The following is a 24,938-nucleotide window of genomic DNA, read 5'->3' on the forward strand; positions in this document are numbered from 1 at the left end:
AATTGGATGCAGAAATCATTGAGCACTATGAAGATAAAGTTTATACAATTGCGCAACCTGCTGGGGGGCGGATGAGGGAGGTCGAGGAGTGATGGAACAAGTGAGAGAAAGAGCTGTGAAGGATATGAACTATATTGTGTACAGTTATGTTGTGGCTAAATGAGACGACTAATCGTAATCACGCAGAACACTAGCCGGCCTTTAGGTTTGTTGTGGTAAAGTGAAGTCTTGCAGCAGTGTAGTTTGTTTACAGCCTAACATGAGCTTTTTGTGAAGGTTATCATGCTGACTTTTTTTCAGTTTATTTTCTTCAATAAGGAAACGCACTCTCTATTAACTCTATTAATTCTTATATAATTAAAATAACCTCTTCAGTGTGTTTTTTGTATTGGTGGTGTCCATTTTAGTTTTTCTCTTTTGTATTTACCTTGGTTGTGTCATAATCATGCCTCACATATTCGAAAATAAAGTAATTGTTAATTATATATAAAGACATTTTATTATATATTATATTATTATTTGCAGTGGGAGTAACAACATTTTGACTTGTTTTTTTGGTGATTACCTAACTTAAATAAAAAAAGTTTCATACCTCAAAAGTGGGACGTTTCATTGGCTTACATTTACGGTTTAGTAAAATGGTTTTAGTGAACTATCCACCATTTCCATACATTACTATCATGGCTATTTTTTCTTGTTTCTTTTTCTTTAACTCAATCTACTTTGCCCTCTTTTATCTTATTTATTTCTATTTTTTGCTGATTCAAAGCAATATATTAATGAGAAAAACAGACACATAGGATTTTCATATCGCTATGGATTCAAACCAGACTTTTCCCTCCTCAATTAGCTATCAGCAGCTGCTCTCTAACTTAATAGCTCTCTTATCTAGCCCCTCAGAAAGGTCAAGTCCACTGGGTGAGTGTAGTGAGTGGATAGCGAACATTTAGTACTTGGATTTAAAGTGTGCATGTGAGAAAGAGAACGATAGGGAGTGTGTGCATGTGTGGAAAGACGTTGAATAATGTAGGTCTGAAGGGCGAAAAAATGTCCTTTGTGTGTACGCGATGGTTTTGAAAAACCTTTTTTTTTTTTTTTTTTTCATAAAATGTGTCATCTGTCCTTCTGTTATTTTAACTGAATATTTGTATAAAAAAAAATAAAAAAATAAAAAAAAAGACCTTCAAAAGGTTTTTCAGGTTAGTATCAAATGACCCAGCACTTTTATTCAACACGTCAACCTGCCATTCATGCTCCCTCCATAACCTGATAATATCTAATAATCCTGTGGCCTTTTGAAAATCAAAAGCTTGATTCCCCAGAGTCTTTGTGCTCGCCTGGCTGGTTTCCATGGATCGTGGTTATATCATTATTATTATAAGTCACATTACTATTCCCTATACTGTTCCTGCTCGTACATTTATTATTATTCAACTATGTCCTTTGCTGTGTTATTATTAGTAGTCTTACTTTTCCCATCATTATTCTGCTTACTACTCTTATTATATGAATCATTTATGTCACATGCATTGAATGTGTTGTAACTCTGTTATGTTGTTCATTCTGTACAGGTGACATACACTCACCGGCCACTTTATTAGGCACGCCTGTTCAATTGCTTGTTAACACAAATAGCTAATCAGCCAATCACATAGCAGCAAATCAATGCATTTAGGCATCTAGACGTGGTGAAGACGACTTGCTGAAGTTCAAACCGAGCATCAGAATGGGGAAGAAAGGGGATTTAAGTGGCTTTGAACGTGGCATGGTTGTTGGTGCCAGACGGGCTGGTCTGAGTATTTCAAAAACTGCTGATCTACTGGGATTTTCACACACAATCATCTCTAGGGTTTACAGAGAATGGTTTACAGAGAATGTTGATGTCAGAGGTCAGAGGAGAATGGGCAGAGTGGTTCGAGATGATAGAAAGGCAACAGTAACTCAAATAACCACTCGTTACAACCAAGGTATGCAGAATACCATCTCTGAACACACAACACGTCATAGGTTTCTTCCTTTTTTTCTCCCTGTTAAAGGTTTTTTTAAGGGAGTTTTTCCTGTGCCGATGTGAGGGTCCCGGGACAGAGGATACCCAAACCCAAAGGTAAATTTGTAATTTGTGATTTTTGGCCATACAAAATAAATTGAATTGAATTGAACTCCCCCTTTTTGTTGATGTGCAAACACATGTATTTAACCCACACATAACCCTCAAATGTGGCTGTTGGAGCAGAGGGGATGATATGAAGACACTGACTTTTACCTTCTGAGCACGGCGTTTGTCTGCTCTCTGGTTCTGGTGGTAGATGCGACTGAAGTTAGAGACAATAACTGGAACGGGCAGAGCGATCACCAGCACGCCGCTCAAGGAGCAGATGGAGCCAAAGATCTTCCCGGCGATCGTCTTTGGCACCATGTCTCCGTACCTAGAAATGAGACGGATGAGGTTAGACAAAGTGCTGAAATATATACAAAGCCTTGACTGGATAGACAAGGTATGTTTCCATCTACATGTTTTTATGGCCATTTTCAATTTCGGCATGGAAATACTTGAGCGGAAATACAAAAGAAAAAGTCGTTGCATGTAAGATTAGGCAGAAAAGCTGGCTTGAATGTGTTTTGACAACAATAGCACTGCACTGTCAGACACTTGAGCTGTCAGTGAGGATGCAAAGTAGTCAATTTCAATGTACTGCTTACTATAAAGTTAAACCTGCATTAAGTGATTTTTTTGGGGCCGTTTGGTGGCACATTTTAAATCCTGTTGTTCTCAGCTTCTTTCGGGCGTCCGATAATTCGATTACACAGGTGACTGGCTGCTCTAACAGGTGGACAGAGCCACAGAGATAGGACCACTGCTATCTTTGCAGCTCAGACTGGGCATAACAAAACCATGCCAGTGGGATCCAGGGCCAGGAAGAAGCCAAGGTTGACACGTTGGCCAAAGCTGTGGGCCATGGTGGTGTTAAGTGGAACAAATTGATTTTTAAATACAGACTTCCAGGATGAGCTTGTAAGCAGGTGGGAAATGACACTGAAATCGTGTCCTGGAGAGGCCGCTGACATCAAGTAGTGTGATGTGAAACAATGGGAAACAATGTTTGCTGGTGCTTGATCTGCACCATCTTGAGGGAAAAGACAGAGTAATTAGATTAGCATTTTACCTAGGTTGAGCGCTTTGGGGCTGGTTCGGCTGTAATTCCGTTATTTCCTCCTTTCAAAAAAGTGGTGAAAAACACCAGGAGCAAATGTCAGGAGTTGAGTTTTCATTAAAACCAAATTATGAATGGTGTGCTAACTGCATGCCGAATTAGTCAGAGCACAGAAGGCAAAATTGCCTCCTAAGTTACCATATCACCAGTTGCTGATGAGCAACTACTTTTGAAAACTGAGTTCAGCTCACTCCACATAAAACACATCGCGGCCATCACTTCCAACAAATTCTACAGACAACAATTAGGGCAAAACAGCATCACCGATGTGTTTTAGCCACATATTATCATGTCCTAGCTTAGCTAAAACCCCAAAAACGAAGAATCTGTCGGCATGTTAGTGAGTTATTTGAAAACAGTAGATTACTGACAATGTTATCTTCTTCATTTCACCTTTCTCTGCTCTGCTCCACTGTGTGTGTGTGTGTGTGTGTGTGTGTGTGTGTGTGTGTGTGTGTGTGTGTGTGTGTGTGTGTGTGTGTGTGTGTGTGTGTGTGTGTGTGTGTGTGAGGAAAGGCTAAGCACCACACTTGGTGAAACACAAGAGCAGAGGATGTTAATGATGATTATTGACTAATGTGTGAAATCTTTGCAGAGGCACTAATAATTCTGCAGCGGCACACCTGAATATCAACCTGAACGACCAGGTGGTTTGTTACACACGACCATCTAAGAAGCCGTCTTTGGGAATAGTTTGGAAAAGGACCGGCACTTTCAGAACACATGGGTAGGCGATTGGATGAAACATTTGTCCATCAACCTTAATTCAAACTGAATTGGGATTAGACCAAAAACATATTTTCCATTGAGAAAAGACTTCAGTGGCATTCTTTGCTCTTCCAATAAAAAAATACTGATGCATCCACGCTAATCTCTTCAGGAGCCGCTACTGTGTTTTGAACAACAGTAACTTCTGTTTCTTCTCGCACACACCTGAACCACGTCTGTAGCTGCCCGAAGCTCCTCACAGGAGGCTGATTGGTCTGTGCGCTGGCTTACGGGACACAACGCATTATTTGAAACCTGAGAAGATGGATTTTCTGTGTGATGTTTGATCTTGCAATTCTGCCATGCAGGGTAGCCTCAAAGACTGAGCAAAATGAGTGAATATTCTGCATAAGACACTGTTCTTGAAACCACAGTCCTCGACAGACCATTTTCCTCAAGGGCCACTTTAAAAAACTGATCGAGCATGGTGGTTTGATTTTGATCCTCAAAGTTTCTGTAAAACACTTGCTCTTGTTCAGAGGGCTCTTTTTTCCTCTTTGTCTCCGGCTGTTTGGCCTCATTGGCTCCTCTGAATTTCCTCTCCACTGCGTTCTCGACACAACGAGTCTCTTGACAGGTAAGCCCCATGCACTGTTGACCACTGTGTCTCCTGAGGGCCGCTCTCTGCCCAGGCGTGGGTGGTTGCTTTTCAGACTGTTGTTTTTTTTTTTTTTTGGGAGGGAGGGGCCCAAAGCTCCCACTCTTCATGCTGAAAAGCACTTTAATCGCTAGACTTACCTCCTGCTTACTACCCACAAACTGAAGAGCTTGGGGATTATCACAAACCCAGCCTTCTGCTCTGCCTGAACAAGTATGTACAAGAGGAAAGAACGTGATATTGCTCAAATCCTTTCTGAAATTTACTTTTTCTTACAAAGTAGAGAGGAACACAAATGATGCAGACCACAATAATGACAAATTGTTGAACAGACTATACATTGAAACTGACATTTTTTTTTCTATCTATGATGGAAAACAATTAAATAATCGAAATAGTCCAACTAAAATTACACTTAAATCTTCAAGTTTGAAACTTCCAAATTCGTTGGATCTCGGAGTTATCAATCATGTTTGCAGTAATAGAAGAATATATCCTTGTTTCTCTTAATACACCAAACACCTTTTTTTCCTTACTAAAACCTTTTCTTATGTTGTTTGAAAACTCATAGCAGGCAGGCTGATTTGAACTGCAAGCACAGAAGGCAGAGTCAGAAATATGACGGATTATTAACAAGCGATGGAAATTTGACCACAGGGCTTGTAGTTATTGTTGCCGAGTCCTGCTCCTGGCTGCCAGACAAACAGACAAATTATTTCACAGTTCTCTCTGCTAACTGTCTGTCAGCCGAGGAGAGATGACATTCCATTGGCTGTTACTTTGACTGCTTTGTTGTAATAATGGGACACTTCATACCTGCTATGATGTGTTAAACATCATTAGAACTGCAATACAGTGGAATATGCAAAACTTTGCTCTTTGCAGTGATTTAGTTCACAACAGGGAGTCATAATTAAATGAAATGGATGGACAGCAAAACACTTAAATGATGAATAGTTAGTTGTTATTGCTTTTATTCAGGCAGAAAAGGAGGTCATTTTGAAGCTGGCCTTTCATTCACAGCAACCAGTATCTCTCATTATAAAATGTGAATTTAAATAGCTGATGATTTGTGTTGATCATCTGCCTCTGCCTGAACATTTACGCCATTCGACAAGATGCTGCATCAAGTATAAAGCAAGGCCACATTCTTGGTAGGTTACTTTGTGTTGTGAACACAGTATTTCTGCTTTTTAGCTGGCAATCATTGGGATGAAAGATAAAATAGCTGCTGCAACGATTACTCTCCAGAGTTGTTCATAGTATTACAAATGTTGTAGTGCATCTGTCAATACTTTCAAGTTAAAACTAACGAGTAGATGTTGTTAAACTGAATTAATATATAAAATATAAAGTACTAAATAATTAGATGAAAATTAATAATGTGTATAAGAGTGAAAATATAACAAAATTATGCAATTGATTACAACAGTGTAAACAGAGTAAGTTTGCAAAAGAAAAGAAAAGCATTAAATAAATGATGCATTTGAATCAACTCCCCAACCCCCTTCTACCCTCCTACTTCCGTCACCCTTACTAGGACCACACCAATATTCTTATTATGGACTCTCTGGTGCCAAAAATGAACACTTGACTCATCTGTTTCTATAGATTTACTCATCTCCTCCATTCTTTTTTATTATTTTTGTGCCATGGCCTTTACGACTGTTCTCTATGTGGTACAGGTAATTGTGAGCCAAGCCAGGCTTCTTACTACACCAATGTGGTTTTTTTTAATCTATTTGTAGCATTCTATAGTGTTCTGTGAGACATTTCGGCTAATCCCATGCCTGTATTTTGCATAAACAGATCTATAAATTTGCATCAATTTCACACAGCAGTGGGCAGCTGCAGTATGAAATGTCAAGAGTACGAAACTTCCGCTTATTCAAATATTGGATTAATTAGGGAGTCAATGAGTTTATGTATAAATAATGCAAAACACTTAAGGTCAGGAAGGTGCTTGTCTCCCAGATAGGCAAATTTAGTGAAAGTATGGTTTGCCTCGATGACAGGATAAGAACTGTTAACATTTCCGAATCAATACACTGATATGTGCTACCATGAGAAACAGGCAAGTGTAGAGTAAATTAAGTAAATAATGAATTATTCAGGAAAAGCCTGAAAGAGTAGTTAAACTATGCAACAAGGCACGAAACACAGCAGTGGGGCTATTTAGGCGGTAAATGGTCTTCTACGGGGATTCATTACTTTGCTTTTCCCATCTGCCACAGTTTCAAAAAGAGACCTAAGCGAGCGGAATAATATCAATTGTGAGAGCATTTATTCAGTCATGTGATTTATCCTTTCCAATCTCTTGCTTTTTATTTTGCTCTTCATTAAAAGAAACTCAGCTGTAGCTTCCGTAACACAGGAAAGGAACAGCGTGCTCTTAAAAAGATCTGTGAGGAGCTGCAAATAAAACACAATTGGGCTCGAGGTGCTGCATCAAGAAGGACCAAAGCAATCATTCTGGCTCAATAATGTTACTTTGTTACAGCTGTGATGAAGAACATTAAAAACTGTTCACGAGAGCAGCTTAAGGACAAAACTATTTTTTTTAATCATAGAGGGGTCAGTGTTATTCTTGCTCTGACAGGTGAAGAGCTCACACTGTATTTTGTCATTTGTATTAATTTCCTGAAGATTGATCACCTATGGGACCTGAAAATGCTCAGAAAAACCTTAATTGATTGATCAGAGGGACTGTTCACATAAGTCATCAATCAACACACAAACACACATAAAAAAAGGGTTTTGGTGTCTATAGCTCATTTTGAAATTTTTAATTATATAAAAGCTCAAAGTTAGGCATTATTGAGTGCAAGCCTGCTATGAGTGACAGATGGTGGCCATCTCAGTTAGCTAGCTGCTAGCTTATTCTTCAGGCCCACCTCTTTGGCCATTCTTAGAGTATCTTCTGTGTCGTCATTGCGATGGTGACATGGTGACAGCCGGAGCCAACAACTTTGAGCTTCACAACCGCTCTTCAGAAACCAATAGGTGAAGTTATGTGGACTACTTCGATTTTTAAACAGTCTTTATGCTCAGTGCTTTATTTACAGCTGTGTGCTCCGAAACTCTAGGGGGCGTACTAATAAAGTATTCTTTGAAAAAGCAAAAAGATAATGAGTGTAAACAAAAGAACTCCTTACACCAAACATCATCTTCTTAATGCAGATGAGGGAGTTTAATGAACTGTAATCTCATTTTCTAAATCAAATATTCATGGACACACTTAATTGCCTTTCCCTAAAGAAAGGAGTCAAGGATTTGGATCAACAAATGTATTATAATGAAACAAAGGTTGAAAGGTTAACTATACTACAAGTCATTTGATTAGGCTGGCAAAATATAGATTGCAGAAATATGGATCATGTAGATTTTTAAGATATAATTGACCGTCAATAAAACAAAGCTTAAATCCAAATGTCCTTTGTCATACTGGTGTTGTGAGAACTAAGATATACGTATTTGCTATAATGAGGTTTAATTAATCTGGAAAAGGTCATTTAATTGTTTTTTTATTCATCAACAGTATAAACATCATATGAAAATTTAGGTGAGATACATGCACATGAAAAATTTAGAAAGTATTGAAAATAGCCATTTGCTCAACAATGAATGATCCATTCATGACTTTAAAGGATTAACTTAAACACATTCATAAAAATCTTCTGAAGATGTTGTAAGCAGCAAAATCCTGATTGCTTTTTTTATTTCATCACTGCAGGTTAAATAGGAGATCTCTTTGCAGGATGTTTACATAATCAGCCTTGAATCTAAATGCCTCTGCTGGTGTTGTACTAGAATCATTGTTGGATAATCCCATCATAAATACAAGCACAGAATTAGTTTGAGTGCTTTGCAAAGTGGATTGGAATTCTTCATTCTCCAAAACAAAGATTCAATGAGCGGACATTTGCAACCGTTTTTACCAAACAGAAACAATCAAAACATTTCAAAAATTATTAATTAAATTTAGGGCTGGGTTTTGTTAATAAAATGATGATAGCATTACCAATATCAGTACCCTTACAGTAATACTGATACCAATACAGAACTTTATTTGATATATTTTTATTCCTCTACTTTATTTGATACCTGTCATGTTAATGGAAGCATTCAGTAAAATGCCATCACCAAAACCTCATTTATAGTACTTTACAGTATAGCCATACTTTTGAGCATTTTGGTATTTGGGCATACACTTCCCTTTCCCTGCAAGTAAAGCAGCGTTCAAAGGTCCCTCACCTCCCTGCAGAACCATTGTGGTCTTGTTTGGTGCTCTTATGACTTTTTTAGAGCCAACACAGAAACCAATCTGCTCTACCAAACCTCAACAAAGGCAACATGGCCTGATCATCTTTCCAGGGGGACTGCAAGGTTACACAACCTACAGAATTGATATTTACACACAATCTCACCCTCTGTTTTCTGAGGTTAACTGATGGCCAAAGGATGATGTATGAGAGAGCAACAGCTGCCTGATAGCAATAAATGAAAACAGTGAATAAACTTAACCTTTATTTACCCCAGGTCAGGTTTTACACAAGCATGCATTGCTTTTTTCAGTGCTTTATATTCATTAGTGAGAATGAAACTTAATGTTGTGAACACAAAGACAAACACCACATTGTTGATTTCACACGGGACATGAACAGCGGTCTTCTGGGTGAAAGCCCAGTGTTTGTTTGTCCTACCCATCCTCCCCTCAGTCCCGTCTTTATACTAAGTCACCTAACTCCCGGAGCATTTGCTCTGAGCGTCTAATATTAACTTGGATGGGTTTACATTTTAGTTACTTGCAAGTCTGGTGCGTCTTCAACTGATGCTTAAAGGCCCCTTGTGCTTGTGTATTAGACGCAGCGGTGCAAGACAAAGTGTCGCTATTTGAAGCCCTGGGAAGCTAAACAGGCTGAGTGTAGTCATGCTGCCCAGTACAGCCACTAGCCTCTTCTCTGTGAGTCTTTTTTTCCTTTAGTTTTTTCTTTGCTGGGTTAAAGATTTAAAACGGTCCTTGTCTGACATAACCTGAAATGCGTTACAGGTATGTGAGCGTAACATAGATCATTGTTTATTTGAATGTGCCGATTGAGATACGGAGAAGACTGAATGTCAGCAAAGTAGACCTACAGATATGGCACTTTGGGGTAAAAGGGGGCCTCATGCAAGTACCAGTCATACAGGAAAACAATGTCCCATGTGTATAATTGTCCTTTTTGTTTGTTCGCCTTCTTTCTGTCTTGTCTTGTCCTGTTATGTCCTGACTGTCATGGCTTACTGTTTTATATGATTAAAGAAAAAAAAATGGAAACATTTGTGTGCATGGATTTGTTCTTTGATTTGATTTAAGAGTACTCGTCATATTCGCCAATTACAAATGTTCTCTTAGGTATGAACGACGTACACACGTGGTCCAGGTGGAGTCATACGTCTGCTAGGGGGAAACACTTGTTTGACTTACTTAATTTGGAGTTAAAAACAGAATGAAAACAGTTTACTGATTCATCAATGTTCTTTTTTATAGATGTTTATGGTAGAAGTATTTTTAGCATGGCAAGGATTCAGAAGTTTGTCACAATCCAACAGCTGCCTCATGGTCTTTGAGCAAGTCTTCACTCCACCGACAGTCATCCTGGAATGTGTTCTGTCGTCTTTCTACCGCCTCCATTTTAGTCGTGGGCCGTTTTGCTTTAGCAAGACATTTTTGGCATCTTATCAAACTATTCTGTCTTAATTCTGTCACCATACAGCTCTGGGGTAACACAGTCTCGACAGCTGTAGAAACATTTTCACAATTTTTTCACAACCTTTAATACATCCACTGACACTGCTAAATTAGTTATGATTTCATCTGGTGACCTCCAGCAAAAGGATTTTTGTTTTTTGTTCTGCTGCAGAATGACATTTTTATATTTGGGTGAAATTTCTATTAATTAATTTTGCCCACAAAAGCATATGAATAGGTAGCCTCACATAGTCATTTTAGGGCTAATATTGCAAATAATCACATATCATGTACAAGTACCTGCTTATAAACAGGAGGTATTTCCAGTTGCTGAAAAAGTGCTTCGATCTTTTATGAGTACAAGTACCAATCAAAGAAAGTAAAAATACTGCACAATGAGAAAAATGTATTGCATTCAAGCTGTTATTTCAGTAAAAGTAGAAGTATAGATAAGTGTTAACAGTAAAAGTACTTATCTTGCAGAAAAATGTCCCTTTGACTTTAATCTAATTCCCAAACGGATCGGGCCCGTACAAAAGGTCATAAATACATTTTGAGAGGGTTATGAGATGATTGATAGGAGGAAAAAAAGAAAAACTTCTGCTAGACAAAATTTGTAATCCTTCTTTAGACTTTTTTTGTGATATATTGGATATTTGAACTCGTTATTTAAAAAAGTTTAGAGAGGAAATATCTCTAAACAAATTATAGATATTTGAGGACAAGGTGCCCCAACTACACTTACTTTTTGTAAGGGGTCACAAGCCAAAAAGATTGGAAAAATGCGATTGTTGAAAATGTGCTGTATGAGCTTATCATATGTGTTAAATCTCCATTTCCCCTCCATCCTTTGGATTATTACTAGTAACCTGTCTTTTGCTTCTGTTTATCAAGGCAGCAAGCTTCATCCCAGATTTCCTCTCTTTGCTGTCAGACAGAAGTAATGAAGCATAGTGTCCTGAGGATATAACAGGAAATACATATTTGCTTTTTGTATTTTGCTTGACTGCAGAGATCTAGCAGCGTTTGCAGGTAAAAGAAGCGCTGGTGCAGCAGAACATTCAGGAACAATTTTGTATCAGTACTGAGCCAGGCAACACAACCAGTATTGACTTTTTTTTATTGTGGTAAAAAGACTTCAATGAAACATTAAGCCTGCTAAACCTTAACAGCAAGTTAATTGCAAACACAGCTATAAAATACAGCATTGTTCTATAGGCTTCAGTCTTATTGCTGGTCAACAGAGGATTTACAGTGTTGTATTATATGACTGCAGTGAATGGCAGACAGAATTATCCGGGCTGAATAAGTAACATTTCTGCATGCTTGGAATGTTTCAAAATGATGAAATACTGAGTAAAAAATTACCAAATGTTTGCAAAGCCTCAGTAAGCGTGTTAATCGGGAACTGAATATTTGAGAGAAACTTTCTGTATAAAACATCTTCACCTTGTAGATGAATCAGACCCATTGTTAGTGGTCTCCTTTGTACCTTTTCATCTAATTCAAATGCAAACTGCAGCATCATTACCCAGTTTACTTGGCTCAATAGACGTAGAGTTGATAGCCTATATTATCCATGTATACTAGGTATACATATCTATGTATCCCAGATTATTATGAGTGTAAAGACTAGAATTAAACATATTTGTGTTACTGTGAAACAAACTGCTGTTTTTGTACTGTTCAAACTATTTTTCTTTAATATTTACTTCAAAAAACTAATAATACATTATATCAAGTGGACTGGGGTTTTGCCATGATCATTCTTGAGTACAGTTCATACACACAGAAGCGCTTTACACCTTAAATGTCCTTATAGTCAGGAAGTATATACCAGTGCTAGGTTTTTGCAAACTCTACCTTCTTTTTGTTGTGTCTGACACAAGAATATGTGAAATCTGGTGAGTCTAATGTTGAACAAGGGGAGTCATAATTTCAGCCAAATATTTAACCCCCAACTAATTTGTTTTTTTCATGTCTGCTTGAGGTTCTGCTTCTCCTTCTCCTGGCCTTAATCTACATCACCAGGGCTATCCAGTGGAAGGAGCTCTTGATCAATGGTTTGCAGATTTCCTCAACCATGATGTGAAGGATTGCATCACAATTAATAGTGATTCTGGGGAATTGGCTTGCATGTGATGTATTGGGGTCAAGGAAATGAAAATGTGGTAATTAATAAGCATGAAGGGCTGTCCTGTCATTCCCTCCCTAATGGGCTAACTGGTAATTTTGTTATTGAGCTCTGTCACCGGAGAACTCTGCACTGACTGTGCAGGAACCAGATTTAATTGACATAATACCAATGGACACTTGGATATGACATGCCAACCCACTTTCCTACAAATTGCTTTGATATTTAAGTATTCTGCATTAGCAATTGCGTTTTGAAGGGAAAGCCAAATGCAAGTCAAAATGCCTGTGAGTGTGACATAGCTTAATCAACTCTGTCTCTGTTTATGTGATTGCATGGATCATTTGTCATATTAAGGACAATTCCAAACCGGCTGTGTGGAGAGGAAATGGACAATAAAACAAAAAACGACCAGGGTAGAAGCAAGGGGACTAGATAATTAAGAAAAAAAGTATATACATTTTGAAGTTCAGCCTCACAAATAACATTTGGGTCATGCAGAAGGCCAAAGCATTTTCTACACTTTTATTTGAATGCTTTTTCATGATGGTTTTACAATCAGGCTAAACCCATAGTATGCATCAGTCAATTAACATACATGACTGAGGACCTACGGCCATTCTTGCGGCTCTGTGAGACTGCAGATAGGCATAGATACACTTTAAATTAAAGTAGACTAAATATGTGACAAAAGAAAAGGTGCATGTTTAACTACAGTTATTACTATTCAACCTGAGAGGGACAGTAATCCATTGAATAGTTGCCTTGACATTTCATAAAAAAACTAAATATGTCAACCTTATGATTATGATAAAGTCAGGAGATTTTGGTATGGAAGAGTTAGTCATGCATTCACTTAGGAATGTTTGGAGGCAAGGTGTTTCTGTACTGTTGGCCATGATTAACTCCAGGAGCTCCCTTTCGCTACATTCGGTCTCTATGATTGGTTTTATCTTTCACTTTGGCCTTTTCTGAGACAATTTGAAGACTTGAAGCCAACAACCTCCCAATTCACTCGTAGACAGGCTGCAATGATACTCTTCAAAAGAACACCCTCTTATCTACTGCCTTTGGGTCTCAAGGCAAAACTTTGTTGTGGCATTTCTATAGCCTAAATTTCAATTATCAGGCTTCTCTTTTTCAAATACTATTCTTGTGCCACTACCAGACTGCCACTGTAGCCGCATTAAAACAAGATAAACACAACACAGAGAACTCAAAGGGTAGAGAAGTATTGGCAGAAAAATTAAAAAAAGAGAGTCAGAGAGTAGGGACCTGTTATCCACCACAGATGGTCAACCAGACGCATCTGATCACAAGCGAGTAAGACATGGTTCACTGGTTTAAAGCCAGCTTTCTGGAGAAGACTCTCCAAACAGCTGCTCAATTACATTTCCGCTTCAAATTACAAGATTCTGAACAACAACCAAGGACATTTAAGGGCTGATTCAACAAACCTAAACGGAGGATTAAAAAAATGAAAGTTCTACTATTGCTTGTCTATTGTGATAGTATAGGCAAAATATAGGCAAAAGATAGGCACATGGGAGGTTTGCCGTTTTTATTTCCCTTGTCCATGAGTGCTGCAGGGATGACATATTATTTTAGGCCAACCCCTGAACTTAGCATCGCACTGGTTGCTATGACAAAAAACCAATGAGATTTTTTCCCATTGAGTTTGGGTTATTGCAGTAAGCTTTGGAATAAGCTCTGCAAACAAACGTTCATGATTCTGATTGTTCAGCAAGATAATCTTCACAAATGAACCCAATTTCTATGATTTTTGAAGTGTGAATGGAATCGGCAGCAGTAAAAGCTAATGTTAGGTTATAAACAAACTCATCCATGGTCACAAAAGCATGGAGATATACAAAGAGAATTTAAAGGCAAATTAGTCGGCTTGGCTTAACCACACACCTTACTTTAGGGATCTAACCAAAAACCCATTAAAAAAAAACACTGACTTCGAGACGAGGGAATCAGAAGTGCAAAAAAGCTGACTAATTCCTGGGTTTTAGGACTGCTGTTGCCGTATATGGAGGAGCAAGAAAATCCCTGTGAGATGTGAACAAGCATGTTAGCTGATTGAAAACCCACAATGCTGCAAAAGAAACGTGTGTGTGCCCAAATGAGATGGATAGTGGCTTTACAGAAAATTCGACATCTGGTTTAGTGAGCCAAAAGTGTTTTGTTGGAGAGGTGTAAATTATTGTTACTATTACTGATAGCAACATGAAGCAGCATCTGCACAAAGCTTTGGTTTCACAAAACCCACTCAATACATAGTGAGACACAATACAACAAACAGTGTTTATTTTACAGCTGATTAGACCTCTAGTTGGATGACAAGATTGCTAGCAGAGAGCAACTGTTGTTTAAATTTACATTTCTACTGTCCAATCACATACCTTAATTAACCGCCTTCCCACGTGTCTACCTTCTCTCACGGTATATCCCTCCTCACGTCCAACCCCCAATCAGCTGTCTCTCTATCAGGCTCCATTAGAGAGCGTGAGATGAGAAAATAAATGAAAAAGCTTTCTTTGGGATCTTTTTAAAAAGCCTCCTAAGTAGGTTACAGGAGAAAGTAGGCTAACAGGAAGGCTCAGGAGACCCAAGGAGCTACTGTTGTATCACTCAAGAGGAGTGGCATCCCACTTCAGGAGTCCGCATGAGGCGACAAATACAAATGTGGTATTTGTGATGCAGCGTAATTGGCCTCCAATGTATTCTGGAGCACAGTTGCTAAATATTAACTTGCTAAATATTAAAATAGAATAATTCTCTCTAAAGGTCAATTTAAGAGAAATACCCTTGAATAGAATCTATTTTTGTTTTTACTTTGTCAGCCTTTACCGCTAAAAGACACTTTTACACACGGTATTCCAACAAGTGGGCGAAGCCAATGCTTATAAATATTTTGAATCTTTTTTGTGTATTTAAAAAGAAACATCTCTCAAATTCACAGCATTTAATTCCTGCTGTGGCTAATTTCTCCAATTTAATTTCCTCATTATATAAGAGGAAGTAATCCTCATAATTAAATTATAATTAGGCATGAAATTTGTAATAGATAATTGTATTTCTGTGTGGGGCAGCAGATGCATGGTGTTATGTAGCAGGATTGCATGATAAATGCAATTTTCCTCATCAGTAACCCATAGCTTTCTCATTATTTGATTAGCATCTACCCAGGATGTAAATAAGGGGATTTTAGAAAAAATACTAATTGTAAGTAATGAATGTGTTCTGTATCACTATAATCTTATATGCCTTGTGAAGTTACAGTGCTGTTCACCTGCTTTTGTTATTATTATGCATACTCCTGCTCTGTCTCTTTATTTGTTTGAGTGGAACAAAGGCTTGGGTTGTATGACTGCTTCTTCAGAATATGAAAATTGGCCTTGAATATCCAAGCCGGCAGAAATCTTAAATGAAAGAACAAAAACTGGGGCTTCATTTTTTTTGACAGTACAGATACAGTCAAGAAATATGCAAAGAAAAATAGATGGGTAAGACATGCAATGAAGAGACAAAGAGACCACCACGACAAAGCTCCCCTGACCTTAATGTAGTAGTCATTTTGAACCAAACCAAAATGTCCGCCTTCCCTAACAAAGTACTTATTTCAACACAAACCATCACCTGTTTCACAACCTGACCAAGTTGTTTTTGTCCATTAAACAGCAAACCTTGACAATAGCGTTGCCATTTCATTAAACCAATTTATTTTTCAACAGTGATTTGTAACAGTTTTGAATGGCACAGACAAATCATGCTGTTCTGCTGATGATTGGAGGCAACAAATATTTCACAGCCAAAATCAAACTAAGGTAGACTCCTTTAACTAGGCCACCATATGCCCGAAAAAAACTAATGCTTTAAATTGGGAAAACAAATGATGTGCTCTGCCTATCACTGATTTCTTGTATAATGCATCTACCATCACCCACCATGTAACGGAAAGTAATGGAAGTATAAACAAAGATTCAACAACAGCATACAGACTTTACTTTATTAGGTAAAGTAGTAGCATTGAACATTTTGATACTACCTAAATGTTTAATATGTTTAACATCGGATTCAAGTGGAACTAAAAATCAACTGATATAAAAAAGACTAAATGTTTTGGAGTCCAAATGAAGTTAAACTTCGAGATCTTATGTAAATTAAATCTCCAAACTTGTTTAAGACAGTTGAGAAAAATTTGGCACATTTTCAAGAGAGAAGTATCACAGACCTTTTGTTATTATACTGTGCTGTACATGTTTAATTTGAAAGCCATGAATCTAGATGTTAATGACATTGTAACAATTCCTAAAACAATGCTGGTAAAAGTGCTAAATCACTATGACAATTTATTTTTTCTATCCATGACTGAAACTACACATCTTGCCAGAAGCAGAAATGTGGGAGAGGTTAACTGTTTGATCACCCTGTTTCCATCTACTCCGTCTCTCTACTATCTGTCTTTTAATGTTATAAATGTGGGATGAGGTATGACGAATCCTATGTTGAGAGACAATTGTTCAGATTGTGCCGTGACCAAGCAAAAATCTTAAGTCTTAGTAAAGTTGGCATTAGACAGAAGCACATTTGAACAAGTAAACGTTCATTTAACTAAAGTTTATAAAGCTATCAATCCAGATAAGACGAAAGTGCTGACAGCCTGGATTTAGCAACAGGATTGTTTAGGAAGCCTCAGTTTCTCTGTACTAGGCACCTAAAAAAAAGAGGTCCTTTAACAAGTTAACATAATTAAAGTCTAGAGAACAAGATAGGATCTAATTAAATGATAAAAGTACAAGTTGTTCAGTTGTTTTTTTTCATGAGGGACAAAACTAATGAGAGAACAGAAAGTCCACAAAGAAACCAGAGCATCATGCTTGAAGAGCTCAAACAATGGTGGCTCTATCAACAAAACAGAATGATTCCTTCTTCTTAAAACTCTTTTTGGGCACTGTTCCACTGGATTAAAACCAAAAACCAACACACTCGCTTGAAAGATTTGTTGTTGGAAAAAAAGAAGAAAACAGCTGGCCTTTGGGTCCACTTATGCAGTGAGAAAAGGGAAGAAGAGGAAATAAATTAATTTTTTTACGGCATGAACGCAAAATATCACTAAGAGATTTAGAGTCCACAAGGTCAAGAATGCATAAAAAAATATTGCTGGGAATTTCATCATAAAGTAAACCAAAAGCATTCTTTCTGAGATGTATTTCAGTGATTTTTTATTTATTTTAAGAAAAACTGATTTGAACACCACAAAAGAGAAATGTCAAATATTTTTCCAACACAGTCATGAATAACGTGTATGGATGTGATATCAAAAACAAGTGGTTGAAAGATATTCAGATATCAGTATATTGTACTCCTTAATGAGATGTTTGGGCTTTGCATGTGCGTATTTTAGCCAGGGTACAATTCTTTTTTTTTTCATCACTGTGGCTTAATAAAGACATATGGAGTACCCAACCATGAGCATCCATTCAGCTCATTCACAACAGTAATGACTTTCTCTCCTCTGATGTTCCTAATTAAGGCATGAAGATTATTTTCCCCTTGTTGGTTCAGTAAATGGTGCACACGGGCTGATTGAATTCCCACCAAGATGAAAAAAACCCCGAAACAACATAAGACAGGGCATCCACTCCTTGCATAGCTCTTTTGAACATGAAGACAAATGCGCTAACAAAATCAGTATTAGCAAAAAAGAACAACAACAAAAAGATATTTCCTCTTAGACATACTGAATATGAAACTCATTTCACCTCTGTGGTGTGTAAAAGAGAGTTTTCTTCTTTTCTAATAATATATTGTATTCTATGAGATACATGGTGCAGCAAAGCCCTCATTTACAGACTTTCAATCTGGAGTAGCAGATAAAGAAGTAATGTATCCGTGCCTCATCAGTTTCAGAAACCTGTATTTTGCCACATTATTATCTCCGCCTAGAGAACCACGTGATTGCTCACGTGTGTCTGTGAGTGAGTGTGCACCTCTCTGTCTGTCCATGGCTAATCTTGCCCACTGCGGCAGCAAACTGCATAATATTCAGGGCACTCATTTATAGCTGCATGCTCGAGGATCCCTCATGGTTGCAGATATTCACACTTTCTTAAAATACCTTTATATTCTGTTTGATACTTCCATTGATTGATTCCTGACTCCTCAATCACTACTTTTAACCGCAAGGGGCCGGAAGTGAGACACAGCTGAGTACATTGCCGAACCTCAGCTGTTGCTCTGCGGCCAGAGATACAGTTGTTCCATGTGTTTTTATTGAGCATCAACCTTGCATCTAGCCTAAATAAACGCTTAAAGTTGTGAATATGCCCTTGAGACGGAACTGAGACACTCACCTGACTAGAGCATGTGCAGTCATCTGCATAGATTCAAATGAGAGCAAATATGTTTTGTGAGAGGTGCGAATGAAAAAAATGTCTGATACACTTGTGGTCTTAACGCTGGGTTAAACAATTATTGTGCGCTGTCTAAAACTATACAGCAGTGGTCGTTGCAGACACACTAGACGGAGACCTGCACTCTACCGAATGCCCCTTTCTAGTATTTCCTATATTTTTATTCTGCATACATTTTAGTTCAGAAACAACTTGCATGCTTACAAAGGATGTACAAACTGGTATACAGGGCATTTAATAACAATAATATTTGTAAATGTTGTGTAGAATTAGCTGAATGTTTTGTTTGTGTGTGAGGATAAAGGAGAATGGGAAGCAGTAGATGCCTGGGTTGTCCCCACAGGATTTTGTCTCTTTGAACAGGTGTTTGCTGTGAAACCTTGGGGTGTCAGCCCTTCAGCTTAAAGGTGGTCCATATGCCACTCAGACAGGAGTGGCTTACTTCCTCTCATGGCTGTAAAATATGGGTGAATGTGATGATGGATGGTCTGGCAAAAGTCTGTCACTGGGTGCATGTAGCAGTCGGGCAGAAAAGTACAGCCAGGGTTGACAATTTATTACCCAGTAAAAACTAATGCAGTATAGAACAACAACCTGCTTTTTTTTCCCGCCTTGATAAATGTTATAATGTTCCATTTTTGATGAAAAGGTTTTAGAGAGGTGTCTGTTGAGTCACAATTTGGGTAAATTTAGAGGCTTTAGTTTGTGGTGTTATTGAATTGTATTATTTTATACTGTGTTTATAATATTTTGTCCACCCCACGTAGGGTAGACATATTATGATACCATTTTAAAGTTGTTTTACTGTCCAAATTAATTACTCTTGTCAAGTAAAATCGAACAAATGTGGTTGCTGAAATATTTATTTAAAAAATATGTATCGTTTTGGTGCATGTAATGCATAACAATTATTGCTTTGAACATTTGTTTGATTGTTGATATGTTATTTGAATAAATTTGGCATATCATATAATATTGTGATAAGTATTTTAACCATATCGCCCAGCCCTTCTTCTGTATTACTGATGCTCTCTATAATTTAACTAAATATCTGTGTGAAATTTCACGCATTCTATCTTCTTTTAGTGTGGATCATGCTGTTTTTGTTCAGAAGTGGAAAAACACGTCACTAGTGTAAGGATGAACACAACGCTCAATCTTTACCACAGCTTTCATTGCAGATGGTGTAGGTTAATCTTGTCTGATGCCGGAAATCTGATCTGATAAATTGCAAATAACAATGTGGACAGACAGTCATAAAGGCTAAGAAAAAAACAAATTGCATTTTCCAGCATTTGGAGCCCATTCTCAGACGGCTTTAACTGTAATGAAACATTTAAATTTATCAGATTAGACCATCTGCAATTCAATATCTGCATCTTAACACTAAGAAATAAGGAGTGATTTTCATGACGCCAGTTTGAGCAGTGTAATATTTCACAGATAGGCTACTCAACTGAACCTGCACAGATGAGGTCAGTTGGCAGTGATAGCAGCAGACATTTCAAATCAGTAAAAAAAGCATTAGCCAGTCAAATGCGAGGCAGAACAATTGCACCCCAGACAAGTATTTTGTTATGATGTCAGTTTTAGGTGAACGTTCAGGTAATTCCAACACTATTACCATCTGTTTGTGCTTGTCTCTCTGTGTTCTAGGCCTTTAAACAAACAACATTTACTCCTGCCGTTTCCCTGGGCAAACATCTGCTCAGCTGCGATAGGTTTTAAATATTAGGCAGAAAAGCTTCCCCAAGCTACCTGGAAGTGGCAGAATAAATTAAATTGACATTTTCCATTGGCGATGATGATTCTTCGCCAGCAAAAAAAACATTGTTTATTTTCTTGTGTTATTTGCATACTAGTTGATTCCTTTTTTTTCAGCTATATGCTGGTAGTTTGCATCCAACAACTAACCTGTAAAGGAATGAACACAAAATAAAATTGGTCTTAAAGGTTTCCTGCTGGTCCCTCGGATTTTCACCATTTCTCTTGACTTTCTTGTATTTAATTCAATCACTGTCTTCCTATGAGTCCCTCCAACTGCAAGCAGAAGTGTGAGCAAAATGTAGTACCAATGTGAGCTACCCAACAAGAAAAGTAGATTTAAATTTGATCCTGTTCATGTGTTGAATAAAAATGGCTTCATGCCTCGTTTTGCTTAAGGCCTATATCTTTCTATTAATATCAATACTATATTATATACTGTATGTAATATGCTATTACTGCTAACATGCTTACCATTTGTACCAACATGTTGTTAGCATGCTAATTGCTGTGATAATTATAGTCATGTGAACATGCTAACATACTAAGGCTAACCATGTCAATATGCACTGTTTTAAATGTTATGTATTAAATATAAGGGGGTTAACATGCATACAGTTACCATGCTTACTCTGCTATTAGCCCATTAACAGCAGTTAGAGTTACATGGTAACTGTATGCATGTAAACATGCTAATATTTAGTACATATAGTTTAACATACATGCAGTATATATTGACATGTTAAGAATGTTGGCTATAAATCATACAGGTTAACTCTCTTTTAGAAAAATGCAAAAAGATTGATTTTATTTATTTCCATCTGGACCAGTAAGCTCTGCCATTTCTCCTCTACTCTCCCCGCTGTGAGTCACACAGTTGGTTTAGAGACCTGCGTTAAACTTGGACAGTCTGGTTTGTTACAAAGACTATCACAAAGACCATCACACATGTTTTTCATGGAGCTTCACAACATTTACATATTCCACCTCAGTGCAAAAACAAAACTGCAGGTCATTACAAGTGTGCTGTAATCGACACAAATAAGGTTTTCACATAGCAGCTCTAAGACGGGCACTTCCTGAATACTTATGGTATTTATCACTGCATGAATTAGCCTAGCAGCTAGCAGACGTTTCCTTAAGCACGTTTTATTTCAGGCCAACATTGTTGAATGAGAGAAGCTAATATCGTAGCAAGCACGACAATTAAGCGAGCTGTTGAGGGCTGCCTCTGCTGCACACACACAGAGTTCAAAGCCTCGCATTCTGTGAAACACAGAGATCGGATCTCGATTTCTCTAAGAATCAAGATATATCCACAACTCTACAGAATTTACACAGATAAAGACATGGTAACATTCCAGTCAATAAAAAAAATGTTGCGATAAAGTGGAATGCCACAGACAAAAAGTAAACACACTAACTGACATTTATTTAATACTTGGTGGAAAAACTTTAGTTTGCAATGACATTTCCAAGATGCTTCCTGTACAAATAGACTAATCACTCAGTTTTCAGGTGGGATTTTGGCCCATTCTTCCACATAGACCATCTTTGGCCTTAAACTTGTGTTCCAGGGGCTCACTGGTGAATCAAAGTCAAAAGTCAAACTTAACATCTGCACCATCACCTAATAACTTCCATTTAAAGCACTCACAGGAACAGCAGTGCTGGCCACTCAGTGTTTATTCTTTGCTGTGGTAATGATGGTCCCTGGGTGGAAATTAGAGAGTGAAAACCCACAAACTCTATAGCTTCCACCAAGTCACTCAAATATGGATACATTGAAACTCTTGAAGGCAGCCTGCTAGCTAATAGCTCTATAGTTCTGATATAATTGTGAGGAGAAATAACAAAAATAAACCCTTCTTTTTCAGTTGGCACCCTACCAGGCTCCTGTTTTGAAGTGTGACAGCGAACTCCATGACAAGTTGGGAACTGGAGGGCATTGCAGGTGATGCTTTATGAAGAGATAGGGCTGAAAGAAAAATTTGAGTACAAGACTGGATTTGATCAAAACGCTTCCTCAAACGATGAAGGCATGAGGAGATGAGATGATAGGAATAACTAGCCAGGCAAGAGAAAAGTGGAACTTCTACGAATCTCAATGTATAACAGACAAAGGGAAAAGGTTGCATGTGTGTATGTATGGCTCTGCCCAACTGCAAAGAATAAAACAAAAGTAAACAAATATCACACACATTTCAGCACAGCAGTCAGAAATAAACTGTTATCGACCCCTCCCATCATCCAGGGGGTGGGGTTGGTGAGAGAGAATAGAACATGTTTCAGCTATTTGGAGCCCTCCACCCACTGCGCCCCACAGCAGGGGAGTCTATAGCCCAACTTACCCCCCAGTCCCACTCAGACTTTGAGGCTTCACCTCATGACCTTTCAAACTGACCTCAACCTTTTGCAACCAGCAGAAAAAGCATGAGAGGACCAGCTCCCTGCTTCTCTGCCTTTTCACAAAGCCTCTATCAGTAAAAACCTTTTTCAGTGCAGTCAATAAAAGCAGGGGGTTTGTCCTGGTCAGAATGTACTCTGTGTTAACACCACAAAAACAGACTAAACAAAGCTAAGATTCGACATGTACAGCCATGCTAGCAGCTCTGGGAGACTGTTCTTAGGAACAGCGGTGTTTTGAGCTAAAGTTTAAGTTTAGTATATTCATGAGAAGGGACAGTCCAAATGAATAAATGCACATGGTATAAAAAATGCAAGAATTAGCCAAAAGGCAATTTTTTGGAGAGGTTTCAGTGCACTATGGTTGGCTTGTGACCAGTAGCGGTTTGAGTGGTGGGAAGACTAAAAAGACGCTATACAAGTACAATTCCATTTACCTTTACTCTGTAAACTGATTTCTAGTGAATCAGAAATTTGCAAGATCAAACTGGAACCTTTGACAGGTTTCATTAACATGTGAGTTAAAGGAGAGGTTGGAGTCAATTAAAACCCCAAGATATTTGAACTCACTCAGTCCTGCAACCTTGTCTAGGTGCAATGCATGTCTGCACAAAGGTTTACAGCCATCTGTTCAGTAATTGTTGAGATATTTCAGCCTGAAACAAAGTGGTCGGCCGACCAACCGTCATCGTCCATAGACTATTAGCGCAATTGTTGGTTCAAGTTTATCAACTGATACATTTTCCTGTTAAATGAAGGCTTTCAAAAGAGGATAATTGCCTTTCTACAAACACACATACACAGAGAGACCCTATCCGCCAGTGGTACTGACACAATGAAACAAAGGGCTTAGCATTGTTGTAACACAGACAATGGCAGCCAATAAAAGCATCTGAACTTCAAGTTTGTTCCCTTGTGCTCTAGTGAGAGGCAAGCAGCTAGCAGTGAAATCAAATAACTCAGTCAACCTTTGCCACCACTCACGGGTACTGAGTGCAATTCACCTAGAACAAGGCCCTGTAATTTACAAATCTCCTTTGTTTAGCTGTCTGGGGGCGTCTTTGGTGTCCAGCTGTCAGTGACTGAAAGAGACGTTTGTTTACTGCAATCACACAGAGCGAGCAGAAGCACTGCAGATTCCACAAATTACATCGAGCCACTTAGCTGCACCTCTCTCTCTCCATTGGGCAGGTGAAAACCTCAGCAACTGCGATCAAGGCTCTAGTGGATGCAGAGGATGAGGAATGAAAGGCTTATTTGTTATTGTATACACTGGGAAACAGAAATTGGTCAAAGGACACACAGAGGAGGTAGAAGTCAAAAGGGGAAACAATCTTTCCACTTTTTTCCCACCTGAATATCTCTGTCAGAATTCAAGTCATTTTTTTCTGTTAATACAAAGATGTGATAAAAAATATTGACTTTCTGAAATTGTTCTTTCTACATCATCTCTATTTTCCAGGGTGAATTCAAAAGGTCCAAACTCCACCTTATTCTACATACAAAAAATACACAAAGCTCTTTTTTATAAAATAATGGAAAACAAGTTCAAGAGACAAAATCTTGTTTATGTAATTTAGCACTGAACTATACAGGTAGAGAGGTTGAAGTCTGCGGTACTTTGGGACCATGCCCATCGTCACAGGTGGTGATGTAGCCTTGCATGGCAGTGTTTTCTGAAGTGTGATGCAGCGTGTGTTGCAGTGGCAGCTGATGACCTAAAGTATTGGGGCTAACATGGGTTTCCGATTTTCATTATTTTTATTCTGTAAAACTTTGAATCGTGAAAGGTGAGAAGTGCTAGATGAATACAATTATTATTATTATTAGTACACCAGTTGGCTACTTATCCCTACCTTCTTAAGTTTAAACGAAAAAAATAAGCAATAAGAGATTTGTTGAT

The 24,938-nt window shown here is 38.1% G+C and overlaps 1 protein-coding gene across 2 annotated transcripts in view; it reads right to left on the reverse strand.

Moving 5' to 3' along the window:
* The window catches only part of LOC129106218 (potassium voltage-gated channel subfamily D member 3-like), a 67,639-nt gene that overhangs the window by 12,868 nt on the left and 29,833 nt on the right, over window positions 1–24,938 (reverse strand). For both annotated transcript variants that reach the window (XM_054617576.1, XM_054617575.1), the window contains exon 2: window positions 2,264–2,426. In XM_054617576.1, the coding sequence (XP_054473551.1) occupies window positions 2,264–2,426 (163 nt within the window). The remainder of the gene's footprint in view (window positions 1–2,263; window positions 2,427–24,938) is intronic.

This window comes from Anoplopoma fimbria, chromosome 17 (assembly GCF_027596085.1).
Source record: "Anoplopoma fimbria isolate UVic2021 breed Golden Eagle Sablefish chromosome 17, Afim_UVic_2022, whole genome shotgun sequence".
Taxonomy (NCBI): Eukaryota; Metazoa; Chordata; class Actinopteri; order Perciformes; family Anoplopomatidae; genus Anoplopoma; species Anoplopoma fimbria.